The sequence below is a fragment of the Orcinus orca genome, chromosome 4, assembly GCF_937001465.1.
Source record: "Orcinus orca chromosome 4, mOrcOrc1.1, whole genome shotgun sequence".
NCBI classification, from domain to species: domain Eukaryota; kingdom Metazoa; phylum Chordata; class Mammalia; order Artiodactyla; family Delphinidae; genus Orcinus; species Orcinus orca.
Window position 1 is genome coordinate 120,821,424 of NC_064562.1, and position 17,204 is coordinate 120,838,627.

A 17,204-nucleotide genomic window follows, 5' to 3' on the forward strand; every position below is an offset into this window, starting at 1 on the left:
CATCACAAATAGAGGTTCCAGCTCAGAGAAATGCTTTAATAGCTACACTTACGTGGGATCCCTAAAAGGTTCTCATGTTTTCCACGCTGTTCTGCATATCTATGCTTAATAGCACACAGACTAATGAATAGTATCCTTCATTTTAGTTGCCTTTTCTTTCTCTATTCTCCTTTTCCACAAATTCTACTCTTATCAACATCTATACTAAAAATATATGTTAACATCATGAAAAATGGAAATATACTTCAAAATAAGTTAAAACCAAACAAAGATAGAAGCCTATTTGTATTGTATCAGAAAAACTTCTTGGAAAAGACTTGGTAGATTTCTTTCCCAAAATATAAATACTTTTTACCATTTCACAAGAAATTTTACATGACCAGTAAAATGAAAACCATCCAGGTGCCTTGTAACACAGAAATCCAAATGGTTTTCTAATCTAATTTTAACTAGAACCACATAACCAAGTAGCTAAAAGCTAAGGCTTTGGGTCAGCCAGACTTTCACTGAAGTTTCAGCTCCACCACTTAACAGCTTCCCTAAAGTACCTAAAAATGTGCCAATGTCCCCAAGAAATCTATCTCATGATCTTTAACTTAAACTGCGTTTCTTTCAGCACTAACTCTGAAGATAATTTAGGTCTTTCTATTTTAGAAGAAGACAGGCTTTAGCCTGTCTAAATAATGGATTGAAATATTCCTAAAACAACCAAAAGTTAGAGAAGAAAAGCTCTAGGGGTCATTTACTGATTAGAAGATCAATCCCACAACTTTAGAAATGAAGAAAGCTTCAAGAGGTTATGTGAGGGACTTCCCTGGTGGCGCAGTGGTTAAGAATCTGCCTGCCAATGCAGGGGACACAGGTTCAATCCCTGGTCCGGGATGATCCCACATGCCGCGGAGCAATTAAGCCCGTGAGCCACAACTACTAAGCCTGCACTCTAGAGCCTGCGAGCCACAACTACTGAGCCCGCGAGCCACAACTACTGAAGCCCGCACGCCCTAGAGCCTGTGCTCTGCAACAAGAGAAGCCACCACAATGAGAAGCTCGTGCGCAGCAACTAGAGACAGCCCACGTGCAGTAACAAAGACCCAACTCAGCCGAAAATAAATAAATAAATAATAAAAAAATAAAAAATAAATACATTTGTAAAAAAAAAAAAGAAAAAGCTTATTCGTGTACTGGGAACATGTACTGGAGGGGAAAAAGGAAATTAAAAAAAAAAAAAGGAGGTTACGTGACTTTCCCAAGGTCAGATAACTAATACATACAAGAGAGGATTTTAGAATTTAGGCCTCCCCTACTCTTCACATCATAGGAATATGACTGAAGCCTGAAAAAACACTGGAAGAGGTCAAGGTTCAAAAAAGAGGCAAATGGGGCTTCCCTGGTGGCGCGGTGATTGAAAGCTTGCCTGCCAATGCAGGGGACACAGGTTCGAGCCCTGGTCCGGGAGGATCCCACATGATGCGGAGCAACTGGGCCCGTGAGCCACAATTACTGAGCCTACGCGTCTGGAGCCTGTGCTCCGCAACAACAGAGGCCGCGATAGTGAGAGGCCCACGCACTGTGATGAAGAGTGGCCCCTGCTTGCCACAACTAGAGAAAGCCCAAGCACAGAAACGAAGACCCAACACAGCCATAAATAAATTAATTAATTTTTTTAAAAAAAGAGGCAAATGATTCCCAGTAATTTAATTCTATTCTTAATTATAGTACATTTTACTTGATTTGTCCCCGTTCCTCAACTGCCTCCTCCCACATCCCATCCCTACCCACCCACGCCTATTAAGCCATACCTATTAATGAAATCAAAGGAATGAAGATCAAAAGAGCCATCTTTTACTGGGACTTCTAATCATAATTATCCCACTGATGCCTCAACTATTGAAGAGCAAGTGGTCAGCGCTCCCAGAAAGCAAGACAGTCCAAGGCCACAAACACTTTTCCGAGCATCAATGTGATGCAGTGCCTCCCACAGCCTTTAGGGAAGTCACTGACCAATGCCCACCCCCAACCACCAGTGCCTCAGGTTCCCAATCTGAAACAAAAAAGGGAACACTAGCACATCTTGCTTGAACTTAGGTAAACATTCAACAGATATTCCAAAAGAAGCACTCAGCATAGTTCCTCGACATACAGTAATTGTTCCAGAAATGTTACAGCTTTTAGGACAACAAGGGTGACATGCCGGCCCCTTTCTGTGCCAAAGAATACACGCAAAGGAAAGCAAAGAGAACACCATTCTTTCCGGTTACAAAGGTTAATGTGAATATTTTCCCTTAAGATTAATATGCTGTGCCCTATTTTTTCCCTAAATGATAAGGTTAACTTGTGTTTTAGGAAGTAAGGAAATTAAATACCTTATTAATTTGGCTTATTTTTAAAATAATTATTGCAGGGGCACTAGAATTGTTTATTTAGCACATGAAAATTTAAGTCAAATAGATTTGGTTTCCATGTGTTTGTTCCTGCCTTGAAAGAAAATAAAAGAAACTACATAGTTTTATTTGACTTTCAAATTTCTTTAAATGTAAGTTGAAATTCTACAAATATGAAATACATATAAATTCTGATAATTTCAGGACAAGTGCAACGCTGGCCTTTGAAAAAGTCCCAACTGCCTCATTTAAAATAATTCCCTTATTACTCATGTAATTTATTCATCCCAGAATGTATCTACATCAATATAATTGTTCTGATTTTCAATTTTTGAAAACTTTAACATCACTGCACAGGCAATATTTATTACAGGACATCAGACAATAGTTTTCATTTATTTAATACCAATCAAAAGAAATCTTTATTGCTCTGCAAGTTGACATAGCTTCTAGGCTTAAATTACCTCATGACATTACTTCTCCTGACATAAGGGCCTTAGGCATCGTTGGTGGTCCTGAAGAGGCTCAAACATCTGTTTGGTGAATATCTGAAGCTCGATATTATAGAAGGTGGTTAGTTTAACCAAGAGAGAAATTACATATGCCCTAGCATTTCCATCTTCTTAAAAAGCTCTGAACTTGGTTATTTCAGAACCAAGCGCTATTATCCCTAACAGCCAAGGCATTCTCTAGTAACAATTTAGGTGCCCTGGGAGTCTTATTAACTCTTTCAGGTCATTAAGGTACCATTAAGAGCATTAGGGGCTGGAACCTAATTACAGTGCATTAAATGGTCTTAGTGCTCACCAAGTGTTAATGAGCCAGCCAAAGTGACCAATTTTCTATCAGGGCGTATGAGGAATTTGTTTTCAAATGCTGTTTAGACATTTTTTAGATTTTCAAAGTTGCTACTCAACTTTCAGAAGGCAAAACTTGAATATTTAAATAATAATGTTAAAATTACAGAAATATAGCCAGGAACCACAGTTTCCTTCCAACTGAAATGTATTCTCTGATGCAATGGCTAGTTTGAGTTCAGTCAAGTCAAAGTTTAAAAAACTATAAACATTAAAACAGGATATTACAGTCTACCAAAGTCTGTACATGTTCATTAGGATCAAAGAAGTTATTTCCTAACAAATAAAACCACCACAGGGCTTCCCTGGTGGCGCAGTGGTTAAGAATCCAACCGCCAATGCAGGGGACACGGGTTCGAGCCCTGGTGCAGGAAGATCCCACATGCCACGGAGCAACTAAGCCCGTGCACCACAACTAGTGAGCCTGCGCTCTAGAGCCCGCGAGCCACAACTACTGAGCCCGTGTACCCCACAGCCCGCGCACCACAACTACTGAGCCCACGTGCCACAACTGCTGAGCCCGCGTGCCTAGAGCCTGTGCTCTGCAACAAGAGAAGCCACCGCAATGAGAAGCTCGCTCACAGCAAGGAAGAGTAGCCCCCGCTCACGCAACTAGAGAAAGCCTGCACACAGCAACAAAGACCCAACACAACCAAATTTAAATAAATAAATTTTAAAATATTGGTATCACGCTTCAAGCATGATACATCTAGAACTACATGTATAAAAATTAAAGAGTAATAAAAATTGCTTTAAAAAACCCCACAACCCCAGAACTTCCTTACAGAAATACAAATGTGTCTGAATACACCAAAAAATAGATAGATAAAACATACTGTCTGTAAATTAAAACACACTTTTTTGTTTTCAGAAAAGAAACAGGTACTGACCATGTCAAAAACAGCTTCTTTTTCTTAAGGTAGTAGAAATTAATAGGAGGGACTTATTTTTTAAATGTCTAAATAACAATTATATATAGGAAATAATAAAAAAATTTCTCTATAAATTTCTGTATTACACACATCCTCAGAAAACTACAGAATTTTAAAGAATGTCCAGATAGTTACCCTTCCCTACATGTTTTTAATTCTTCTTCCCATTGAATAAAAATGTCAAGTATAGATGACAAATGTTTAAACTGTTAAAAAATCACTCCGTTGTGATAGAAATTTCAACTGATATACAGTAATTTATATTTAAAGTTACTGCATTCGATATTTTAAAGTTATTTAAGGAGAAGTTGACCACCAAAACAAACCATTTCTGACATGTATGGACTCTGACACGTATGAAATCAATCTCCCATGCATTTTCTGTAAAAATTTTTGGAAAGTGTACACCAGCCAACAATGAAAAAGGAAAGTAAAGTAGAGGGCATCAAAGAATCTAAGAAAGAATAGAACTAATAACCCAGAAAGGCAATGAACTAATAACCCAGAAAGGCAATGAAAAGAAACCCCATGATAATAGCTATGCAGCAGGCTCAAGGGTAAAGCCTGTCTAAAACCAGTCATTCGATAAACAGTATGATAAATGAAGTGAATGATAGTTACATAAATACTGTAAATGTTATTTATTAGTTTTCAACTTTCAGATTCAAGAGACAAAACATGAAAAACAGTTATGGTTAAAGAACAGAACCTATGCATTACAAATGTTTACACTGTAGAACTCATAGTGTAGCTGAGGGAAGCTGGGTTGTAAGGGGCAGAGAAGGAAAGAAGTACAGAAACCTGAATGCCCTGGTTTTTACACTGGGCAGCCACGAGTTACCGTTCAAAAGTAATGAAGCAATAAATACAGCTCAAAGTGTAATACCTAGAGTTATTAAGATAACAGAAGAAGAAATATGGTAACAAAATTGAGAGATGTATAAGATATTAAATTCCTAATCTTTGAAAGCAGCAACTTAAGTTAACAGGGAAAAGAAACAGAGGTGTGAGCACACTGATTACAGAACAGAAGCAACCACTTGAGAACTAAAAACATATGGGGAAGAAGATATGAGAAGTAAGACTAGGGGGCTGGGGATGAAAAAGTAGGAAGGAGAACATTACTTTTCATTTTATATATGCTTTTTATACTTCTGAGTTTTTATTTCCAAATATATGACTATTTTTTATAATTAAAAAAATGCCATCCAAAGTCTTCTGTTTGTGATTTCAGAAGGTACACGTGGGAGGGACACAATAAAACGTTTAAAAGTTGCTTGGTTTCAGATTAAATACTGTTGATTAATTTTTAAAGATTTATAGTAGATAGAGAATAGCACCAAACTTTTCATAGAAACTAATTTTGTAAAATTTCCTTCACACATTTAGGAAGCTTTCAACCCCTGTGATTAGTGAGCATCTTTCAGTTCTCATCCCCTCCAATTCCCCCCTTTACAGGCGCTAATGAAAACACAAACAACACACCAGGCTAAGTAGTGAAGAAAAAAAGTAAGGTTAGGAATGATTTCTGTCCATTAATATTTGCTTGAGCAGCAGAACAACAGAAACTCTGTCTTTTGTCTGAAATCGTTTCAGAGGAGAGCTGGATGATGTTAGATATGATAAATATAAACCAAACTTCAGTTTCAATGAAAAATAAAAGCTGCTACATAGGGTTACCTAGTATTCCATGATTTAGGATTAAAAAAAAAAATTTATACTGCAGACTCTTCAGCCTTTCAATTTGCACCTACATCTATTCTTTTTCTTGGGTCTCTATCGAATAAAAGAGGAGAGAAGAAACGTGGAATATGTGGAGTATGTACAGTAACGTGGAGGTAAAAGAAATGAGAAGTCACAAAAGAAAACACTTATAACTCTTAAAACTACAGAACTTATCTTACAAAATCTAGATATATAAGAGTACTTAAGTATTGGAACTACTCAGTGTAAATAATATGCAAATATCCTTAAATAATCCATTTTCCCCTGTATACCTTATTCATTCTGGAAATAAACACAAAGCACAATGTCAGCTACCATTTCAGAGCAAAATATGTCAATAATTACTCATCTAGTCTTTTAAGATTTAAAAAAGTTATTATAAAGAAGCACTGCTATATTTCTTAAGATGAAGATAATATATGTGTTCCCTTTTAGTGTAATGAAAAAAAAGTACTTTTTGCCTTTCAAAACAATAATTTTAATTATTCTAGTCTGATAATTTCATCTCAACCAAAATAAGCTTCAATATTTCTGCATGTCATGGTTTCAGTATTTCTGCATGTCTCTCTGTATAAGCATACACAACAAGAATTTAGAAGAGGATGCCCAAAGTGCAAGCCGTCTCCATTTGGGGTATAAACAGAAAAAAAGTGAAAATACAGTTATATTTTTTCATTCTAACCCTTAGGAAACTGTAGGAGTAAGGTACTTTATACTGTGTAATCTGGTTTCAATACTGCTAGTTACAAATACTGTAAATTACACAAATATGAATTGTGCAGTACAGCATGGTAGATGGGACAATGGACTTTCTCATCAGACTGAAATGAGTTCAAATCATGGTTCCACTATTTACTAAATGTGCAAACTTAGACAAGTTATTTATTTATTTATTTTAAAATTTATTTATTTTTGGCTGCGTTGGGTCTTCGTTGCTGCACAGGCTTTCTCTGGTTGCGGCGAGCAGGGGCTACTCTTCTTCGCGGTACGCGGGCTTCCCATGGTGGTGGCTTCTCTTCTTGCGGAGCACAGGCTCTGGGCGCGCGGGCTTCAGTAGTCGTGGCTCGCGGGCTCTAGAGCGCAGGCTCAGTTAGTTGTGGCGCACGGGCTTAGCTGCTCCGCGGCACATGGGATCTTCCCGGACCAGGGATCGAACCCATGTCCCCTGCACTGGCAGGTGGATTCTTAACCACTGTGACACCAGGGAAGTCCCTAGGCAATTTATTTAAATCCTTTGAGATTCTTCTAAATTAAGAATAATAATATGTACTAGGACAAGCAACCAGTGTTTGACATATGTTAGGGAATCTGAGGTGTTAAATCACATCTCCAACAGTACTGAGCTAAAGACTAGTTTCCAGACTCTCAGCCTCTCCAGTTTAAAAGGACATCCCTCAGTAGAGTTTCGTGACTTTAGTGTGCCACATCACAAATGAATTAGTTGAACAGTTTGCTTTTGCTGGCTGTTGTATCATTATATTATCAGTTCTCATCTGAGGAGCAGCTTATGTATTAAAAAACTTTTAAACTGGGTATTGATTTACTCTTGTTACATATGTATACATATATACACGCATACATATATATGTGAGAAACACAATAATAAAGAAATCCAGTGCAAAATAATGAAATAGATAAGAAAAATATATGGTTTATGGGCTTGAGTCTCATATTTTAATTGTAGTTTTCATGTTTTAGTTTTGACCTTGAGGTTATATGTACTTCACCCGATCAGACCCCTCCCTTTCTCAATTACAAGCAAGAATGGCATAAATCTCTCTTGTTGTTCCATGTGCAAGAAAAGTTTTTTGTTTTTTTTAAGAAAACACTTCCTTTATTAAATGCAGCTATGTTTACATTTTGGTGCATTTCAAAAAGCAATGTTGATCAGTGGTAATGCTTATGTTAAATTGAGCATGCACAATTATAATGGAAAAAAATCCCTAAGAACAGCTTTTACACATCCCTCTTGCTAGTGCAGCTCTGTGTAAAAACTAGAAAGTCTGCAAAGTATGTTTTCTGCATCAGGAGTTTCCCTCTCTGTACTTCTCCTTCCTGCTCCATGGTGAAGAAAAGGTTTTAAATGCACATAAATTAAGACAGTTTAAAATGTAAGTGTTAACGAGTTTCAGTCAATTCAGAAATGGTATATTTTCAAATTGAGATAAGAATTGAGGTCTAGAAAAGACCAGGATCCCAAACAAGGATGAAACTGAAAGGAAAAAGGTTAGAAAACTAGGGGAAAAAATTGGTCAGAGAATAATAATAGTGGCCATATACCCAACACTTCATATGACAGCCAGATGCTTAAGTAAATCATCTCTTATACTGCCAACAAGCTCACAAGTAGGTATAATTACCTACATTATTAGATGAGCAAACTGAAATTCAGAAAGGTTAAATGATCTATCCAAAGTCACTCAAGTAGAAAGTAGCACAGCCAGAACGCAAACTGAAGTCCGTCCGACACCAAAGAAAGTTAACTCTTTATCATACCAAACTTCTGGAACTTAAATTTCTGGGACATCAAAATTTTGTTAGAGGGCCGTTATCTTTCCCTTCACCTGTACAAGACAGAACAAAAACTAGGTATAAAACCAGCTTATGGGGCTTCCCTGGTGGTGCAGTGGTTGAGAGTCCGCCTGCCGATGCAGGGGACACGGGTTCGTGCCCCGGTCCGGGAAGATCCCACATGCCGCGGAGCGGCTGGGCCCGTGAGCCATGGCGGCTGAACCTGCACGTCCAGAGCCTGTGCTCCGCAAGGGGAGAGGCCACAACAGTGAGAGGCCCGCGTACCGCAAAGACAGCTTATGTCTTTGATGAACACTCCCCTTTTTGTTTTTTTATTTTTCCTGTTACTCAAATGAATAAAAGAGAGACTTAAGAAAGAAAAGAATGAAGGGCGGGAGGGAAGGAGGTGAGGGGGAAGGGAACCCATAGACTGTACTTTCTTAATCTGAAGTATCGTCTGTCTGTCTGCACTCCTTTTCGTTCTCTTGCTCCTCCCAGCAGTACGACATAACTCAGACACAATCATATTGAATTGCCCTTTATAGTCCATGGAGAGAGAATTAGAAAACAAAACGTGTAAGTTTAACTCCCAAAATATACACTGTGTTCTACATGAGCCTCTTTTAAATTCTAAGAATTCCAATGACACACTGATTTACTTCTGTTTCAGGAAAGTTACAGACTTACCATGAAACTTCGAGGCTTCAGGATCATTCACATTGATAGCAATTAATTTCCAATCTGTTTCACCCTGATCAATAAGAGCCAAAATTCCAAGGATCTTCACATGAACAACATCTCCACGAGAAAGAACCTTTAAAGAGAAAAGAAATTCAGCATTTGCCAGGCTTTGGAGAAATTTACTCATATATCATAAAAATCTATATGAAAGATTAAAAGCACTATAGACTGAAACTTAATAATTAAAATTATTGTAAACACAGTCCTAAAGCCTTTTATGATATCCTTCTTAGAACAGATGTCTTGATCCCTTTCTGGAAACTGAAATTATTTATAGATCTTAAAATTTAATGTACTAGGCCTAGAAACTCATACTAATAAGCAGAAAATAAAGTCATGTATATCATATTATAATATAAATCTGGCTTCTGCTGCTTGGGGGTAAAAAGACATGAGAATCCTTTGAAACTTGGGGGTAAAAAGACATGAGAATCCTTTGAAACTGCTTTATAGTACCTTTTTTACAAACTATATTTATCAGTTACTAGTGAAAAGTAAATTTTTATCATATCTGAATACAGCCTTAAGATAATGAATGACAATGAAAGAATTATTAAAATGTTAAAGACAGAGACAAAGCAGGTTTCATAAAATGCTTTAAAAAGATTTTAAGTGAAACCAAGAAACAGCATGATGTTGAAGCAGATGTTCCTTGTACTAAAGAAAGTTATTTCAGTGGTTCCCTCAAGTTGCCAATGCCAAGTTTATATGCATGCATTCTTTCTATAGCCTTTTATTTTTAAAGGTTTAGTCGGCTATAGAATTTCACTGTAAGCTGAAATCTGAACACATGCTTCAGAATAATTCCTTCATGTTTCAAAATTCAGCTTTACATCTGGAAATCAAGGTATGCAAAGGAAAGTCACTGTTGTATCTTGAAATTATTTGAGAGAAAAAAACAGATCTTAAACCAAAAAGTCAAATAAATCGTTTCAGAACATTTGCAAAATGAATCTGAAATCTTAATAGAAATCTGCATGAAAGTGAAATTAGTTTATCCAACAGATTAATGTGACTGTATAAACTAAACTGAAATACCACTTTTAGGAGAATATGCACAATTATATTAGCCAGACTCTCACATGTTTGGGCTCTATTTAGTGCCCAGCACTATATTAGACACTATGTATACAAAAAGAAAGCATCCCCTTTCTTAAAGGTTTACAATCTTGTTGGGGAGACTTACACACCTCATGCCAGGAGGTCCTTTATAAAACAAAAATGTTCAAAGTTATCACGTAATCATCAATGAAAGGTGGCTCCATTGGTTACCTCAGTGATGAACTGCATCCCTGCTTCTCAGCCAGAGGCAATTTTGCCCTCTAGAGGACATGTGGCAACGCTGGGGACATTTTGGGTTGTCACAACTGGGGGGGTATTATTAGCACATTAGCGGGGAAGAGGCCAGGGATGCTGCACAGGACAGTCTCCTATTACAGTATCATCCACCCAAAATGTCAATAGTGCCAAAGCTGAGGAGCCTGCAGCAGACTTTGGTGACAGGGGTGTTTATCAGAATTACTGGGAATCATATATAGTTTTTAAAGGCACCTTCTAAATTGTTTTATTTTTATTCACAGGAATTAATTTACTTTGAAATTTCATACAACGTAAGAGCAGATTTGAGACTTTTATGGTTACAAGGGCAAGCAGGAAGCATGTCTGGGAATTACCAAGTTTCATCAGAATGATAAATGCCCTCTGATCTCATAAGCAACAGAAAGGGATTAGACAAACCACTGCCTTGCAATAACACTTTAAAAACTGGAAAGGAAATTCTCTCAATCAAACCAAAAACTCAGGATAAGATGCTTAAAAACAGATGGTAAAATTCTTCTGAATAACCCACAATTCAATTCAGTCTAAAGCAATTCAACAAATTTTGCAGAACACATAATGTTAGATACCAAATGAATAACACTTCTCAAAGAACTTAACTTAAAAATTTCTGTATCTGTGATTCTAAGTCTATTAACAACTTCCAGGACTCTGCTCCTTTTCCTTTGCCCATTTACATATGTGGTGTTAAAAGAGGCTTTCTTCTATGACGTTCCTTATAGATGATTTAAGGACTAGCCAGGCATAGCCCAAAGCAAGATAAAGGAGCTGTAGTCCCAACAAAGGCCTATTGTTTAGATGGCACTTAAGTACTTACTTCATGTTTACTAAATATTTTTTCGGGCCTCATTAACTAAAAGAATAAATTGCTTTGGATATAAGATAAATCCTATTGCCTCAGTTCCATTATAACACTCTCAGTCTACCCTGCGAGGAAATTAATGTACACAGAAGATTCTGTTACTAATTCCTTGGGAATCATACAGTTGACCATGTTTCAAAAATGAGTCGACACTATGAAACAAGAATGTAGGTATGCCTCAAAGATTTCAGGCAGAATCAGACTAGGGTTATTACAGACTTTTCTAGCTATTATAAAAATACTTCAAAAGACAGGATTTTTAAGTCACAAATATATGGGGTCAAATTCTTCCTCCACCACTCCTAGAGGTGACTGAGGCCAACTACTTCACACAATATTTTAGGACTTGGTTTCTCCACAGTAAAATGGAGATCACATGACTTGCTCCTTGATGTAAAGATAAAGAGCAAAGGAAACAACAGATGCATGAACTAGAACACAAGAGGTCTTCCACAGATATTAGTATTTTTTCTCTCTGGGCTCTGCCTGTACTTATCTGCTCACACTTGTCAACTGCTAACTCCTGGGAACCTGGAATGGGCAGAATGTAATAGTGGTCTACAACAAAACTTCTGTGCTGATTTAGAATTTGAAGAATGAGGGGTAAAACTTCAACTGGACCCAATCAATATAAAAAACTATGGAAAGTAAAACTGCTTAAAGCCTGTTATCCTGTGTATTAGGTTTTTACTGTAGTGTAACAAGTTATTATAAATCAAAAGGCGTAAAATAGTGTACATTATCTCACAGTTTCCACGGGTCAGGAGTTTAGGCACAACACAGCTAGATTCTCTGCTCATGGCCTGACAAGGCCAAAATCAAGGTGTTGGCCAGGCTAGGCTCTGATCTGAAGGTTCTAAGAAAGAACCCATTTAAATGCAATTCTTTGCAATTGTAGGACTAAGGTCCCCCTAAATTTGCTGGCTGTCAACCAGGGACTGCTCTCTGCATACAAAAGTATGCTTTCAGGATTAATGATGTATATACCTTGTTACAAATCACTTACATTTAAAACCTTTAATTTTATTCCACATATTTAGTAACTTTGATAACGTTTATTTAAAAGCCTGTATATCAAGTTTTCTTAGATTTCCTTGTTTTGTCAATAATGACTTAGTGTTACTAAGTCAAATCAGTTTATCAGGTACTGAGATTTTCATGATTTCCAGTTACCAATCTCGTTAATTACGTGCTCACTGACAAATTTTTACATCAGTGAAAATAAGATACTTTCATTTAATCTTTTTGCTTACACTTAATATCTGGCACAAGGATTTAAATTAACTTAATAATCTGCACTTAATATAAACTGAGTGGCCCCAAGCATTACACCTTCAGAGTAAGAGTTTTCTAAGGAAACTTCCTACATTGTTGGTGGGAATGTTCGTTGATGCAGCTACTATGGAAAACAGTACACAGGTTCCTCAAAAAGCTAAAAATAGAGTTGCCACATGATCCAGCAATCCCACTCCTGGGCATGTACCCAGACGAAACTAATTTCCAAAAGATACATGCACCCTTATGTTCATGGCAGCACTCTTTACAATAGCCAAGACATGGAAGCAACCAAAATGTCTACTGACAGATGAATGGATAAAGAAGATGTGGCACATATATACAATGGAATATTACTCAGCCATAAAAAAGAACAAAATAATGCCATTTGCAACAACATGGATGGACTTAGAGATTATCATACTAAATGAAGTAAGTCAGAAAGAGAAAGACAAATACCATACGATCTGTTATATGTGGGATCTAAAATATGACACAAATGAACTTACCTACGAAACAGAAACAGACTCACAGACACAGAGAACATACTTGTGGTTGCCAAGGGGTAGGGGTGGTAGGGAGGGATGGATAGGGATTTGGGGATTAGCAGATGTAAGCTATTATATACAGAATGGATAAACAACAAGGTCCTACTGCATAGCATTGGGAACTATATTCAATATATGTGATAAACCATAATGGAAAAGAATATGAAAAAGAATGTATATATATGTATAGCTGAATCACTTTGCTGTACAGCAGAAATTAACACAAAATATTGTAAATCAACTATGCTTCAATAAAATAAAAAGAATTAGGGTTTTCTACTATATAACCTTTCCATCGATGTAATGTTATTTAATTTAGTGACTCTTCTTATCATAAAATAAGACATAGGAAACTGACCCAAAGTATATAGCATAGCATCTGGAACAAAGGAGGTACTCATTGAAATATTTATATTCTTCCTTCTAATCTATTCATTTTATACACACTTCACTACCCCCTCTGGAGAAAAAAGGCCAAAAAATAAATTTGTAAACTATAGCTTAAATTTGAAATAAAGCAAACAATTTGGCCATATTTCTGCTGGAGAGATAAAGGAATTATAGAGTAACACAAGCATGAACTCTAGCCCCTATTTGTCCTTATCTGGGTGTAAACTAGAAATCTAAGTTGGATGGGAATCTCCCCTGCAGGAAAGGAGTAAGAGACAGAGGGAAGGAAAAGAAGCCGGGGGAGGGGTGGGGGAAGGGCGGGGTGGGGGAAGAGAATAAAAGTACAAGGAAGAAAAAAAGAAGGAAGTACAAGAATAGAAGGAGAAAAAGCAAAAAGAGAAGGAATAGAAAGTCAAAGAAGAGGATGAAGAAGAGGAGGAAAGGAGGAGGAATAAGAAAGGAGAATGAGGAAGAAGACGAGAAAGAAAAAAGAAGAGTAACAGAAGAACACAGTAAATAAACAAAGTGACAAAGAATCAGAGGACACTATTCACTGAATAACATTCTGGAAGCCTAAAAGTGCTAATATGAGTTTCCAGAGAAAACCGATTTAACCTCAGCTAGGAGAATATGACTCAAGTAATGATTGCATTTGGAACATCTTACATTAAGCATACGCCCTGTGCCAGGCACTGAGTTACATGCTGTAACGGTGAGTCCCATCCTCACAGAGCTCACTGCCATCTCGGAGGAGACAATTAGACCAAAAACACAGCACTATTGGTACTGAGGAAGCACAGACCAGAGAGCAAGTATGTTAGTGTACAGAGGGCAAAGGGAGACTTCTGAGAGGAAGTGATATTACAGCTGAGATCCGAAGGATGAGCCGGGGGAGGTAAACTGAAAAGAAGGGGGAAGTCAAATAAAGTGAAGGAAGAGAATATTCCATTCTACCTAAAGGGAACAGCTTGTGTGAAGGCCTGTACACGAGTGACGGCAGATACATTATAGGAACTGGAAGTTCGGTACAGCTGCAGACGAACAGTGGCAGGAGAGGAAGTCAGAAAAGGAGGGGACAGGGACTCAAAAAGAGTAGAGCCGGAAAAGAATCTGGAATCGGGAGGGAAAATAAGACTCGGCAAGGAAACTGGTCAGTAGTAGGAATAATTCAAGTGCAATATAATTAAGGACTAGACAAAGCTGGCTGCAGTGATAACGGAAAGAAAGAGATTTAAAGGCCATTTAGAACAATAGAATCAGTATTTCATGACTAATAGGATAAAGAGAAGCAAAGGACGATCAAGGATGTCCCGTCAGTTTCTGGCTCAAGAACCTGGAGGTGAGGAGGGAAGGAGGAGAGACGTCCTTCATGTGGACAGGAGGAAACAATGAGTTCAGTTTCGGACACAATGAGTTTGAGGCGCCTGGGAGACACTCAAGTGTAGGTGTAGTAGTTGAGAACGTAGGTCTGAGCTGGACATTAATTTGAGAGCAAAACCATGAATGCTTGGGACTGGATCACCAAGGGAGTCGCCACACCAAGTGAAGAAGAGGTGAACCAGGGCACAACCCTCAAGCGAAGCAATGCTTAAGGAGCAGGCAGAAGAAAGGAGCTTGCAAAAGAAACCCACGAGGAATGAGAACTAGAGGCTATCCAAGATACTATGATATAATCAAAGCCAAGCAAAGAGACTGTTTGAAGAAGGAAGATGAGGTTAAAGGTATAAAATACTAAGGTAAATTCAAGTTAGACAACACCTGTGAAACAGGCCAGTTGGATTTGGCTAAAAGAAAGTTACCAGTAACCTTAGTAAGAGCAGTTTCACTGAAATAATGGGGGGACGGAAACAATTTTGAAATAGGTTGAAGATTAAGCGGGAAGGAGGAGATAGAGGTCAGTGTTGACTCTTTTTACAAGTCTTCCTATGAAAAGGAAAAAGAGAGGAGGCATATGGGAGGAAGCCAATAAAGAAAGAGAAGTTGTAAATACAGGACAGAGAAGAGCTAAGAAAATAGTGTCACTCAAGAGGCAAGAAGGGACATGATCTAGAGCACAGGGGGAAGCCCTGGTCTCAGAGTAACAGAAGGAAGGGAAGAAGGAGTGTCTGCAGGCACAGGTGTCTGGTACTCTAACGGGGAAAGTTAGGGGGTTCCTACATGCTGGTTTCTACGAGCTCTACAAAATTAAAGACAACATGTTCTGCTGGGAGTGAGAACAAAGTACAAGGAGTTTAACGTCTGCAGAGAACAATAAATATTGGCAATAAATGCAGTAGAAAATAGGAGAAAGGAAGAATGTGCGCAAAGACACACAGTATTCTATGGGTAGCAGTAACCTATGAAAGCTCAGGTTTTGTTTGTCCCCAGTGGGACGCTGCACCCTGGAAACAGGCACAAAAAAAAAAGAGTACCAGCTGGCTTTCATCAGTGTTGAACTTCCTGTCTGGATAATGGGCAAGGACGATGAAGACAGGACTCAGCAAACTTATTCTGTAAAAGGTCAGATAGCAAATATTTAGACATCGCAGACTGTACGGTCTCTGCTACACTCCTCAACTGCTGCTGTGGTGCAAAAGCAGCCGTAGACCATATGTAAATGAACGGCTGGAGCTGTGTCATTTATAAAAACAAGTGGCGAGCTGGATCTGACCGGCCACCAGCTGTAGTTTACCAACCCCTAGTTTAAGAGAAGGAAGTAAAGATACAAAAAAACACTGATATCAGAGGGATGAATAGGCTAGAACTTTGAAGAGTTGAAGAATCGGTGCCTTCCAAAGAGAACTGAAATTTTATGGCATGAATAAAGTTGAACATATGTTAGAATAACAGTCTATGCAACAAACCTTTGAGCCTATTTCACAAACATCAATAGGATCATTATCTCCACAGCAGTCTGTGCTCTTATCTTTTCGATGGGGATCTTCCCAAGTCTAAAAAACAGAAGGGCGGGGGTGGAATATGGGTTAATACTCTCTATAATGTATCTTAATCTTTCCACATGTCCATGAAGTTTTACAGATAGCCATAATCGGAGGGGAAAATTCTCAGAAATTAAGTAGGCTCAATGCCAACATGCCAGTACATCCCTAAGCATCATAATAATTAAAACAGATTCATACTATTTCCTCCCTTCTGTCTTTCATTTGTCTGTATAATCACATCTGAAAGTGGGTGGTATTTACAAATACACTCTTCTTCCAAGTTTAGTCAGTGTCTAAAATCATGCTCACTTTTATTTAGAGCTTCAGTTCAGGTGTTCCCATTGTCTGTGCCCTTGTTTCCACTGTCTGGACTGCTGCTTCCACTACTCACTGCTTCCTTTGACATGGAACAGCATTGGGTCTGGCTTTCCAGGTTTGAAAATAAACTTCCTATACTCTAAGTAACTTCTACTAGAACAAACCCAGTTTTCCCTTCATAAACCAAAGAACAAGTATCTACGAAAGAAAAACCCATTTTTGTCCCATTTCATTCCATTTTAAAAATCCTCTACATTTGTCATCAAATCTCGAAAATTTGACAAAACCATGAAAAGGTGTCAACTCTTTAGTTTACTGAAAAGATTATACCCTGTTGGCTATAAACTATATACATTGAGTATTTTTATAAATGAACAGCATAACGGAAATTTGTTATCAAGCTTC

General features: G+C 37.9%; 1 protein-coding gene across 8 annotated transcripts in view; it reads right to left on the reverse strand.

The window, feature by feature from the left end:
• PPA2 (inorganic pyrophosphatase 2) overlaps window positions 1–17,204 on the reverse strand; it is an 85,132-nt gene that overhangs the window by 34,973 nt on the left and 32,955 nt on the right. For all 8 annotated transcript variants that reach the window (XM_033427817.2, XM_012532974.3, XM_033427819.2 and 5 more), the window contains 2 exons: window positions 16,404–16,490; window positions 9,094–9,220 (listed from right to left, as the gene is read on the reverse strand). In XM_033427817.2, coding sequence (XP_033283708.1) covers window positions 9,094–9,220; window positions 16,404–16,490 — 214 coding nt within the window. The remainder of the gene's footprint in view (window positions 1–9,093; window positions 9,221–16,403; window positions 16,491–17,204) is intronic.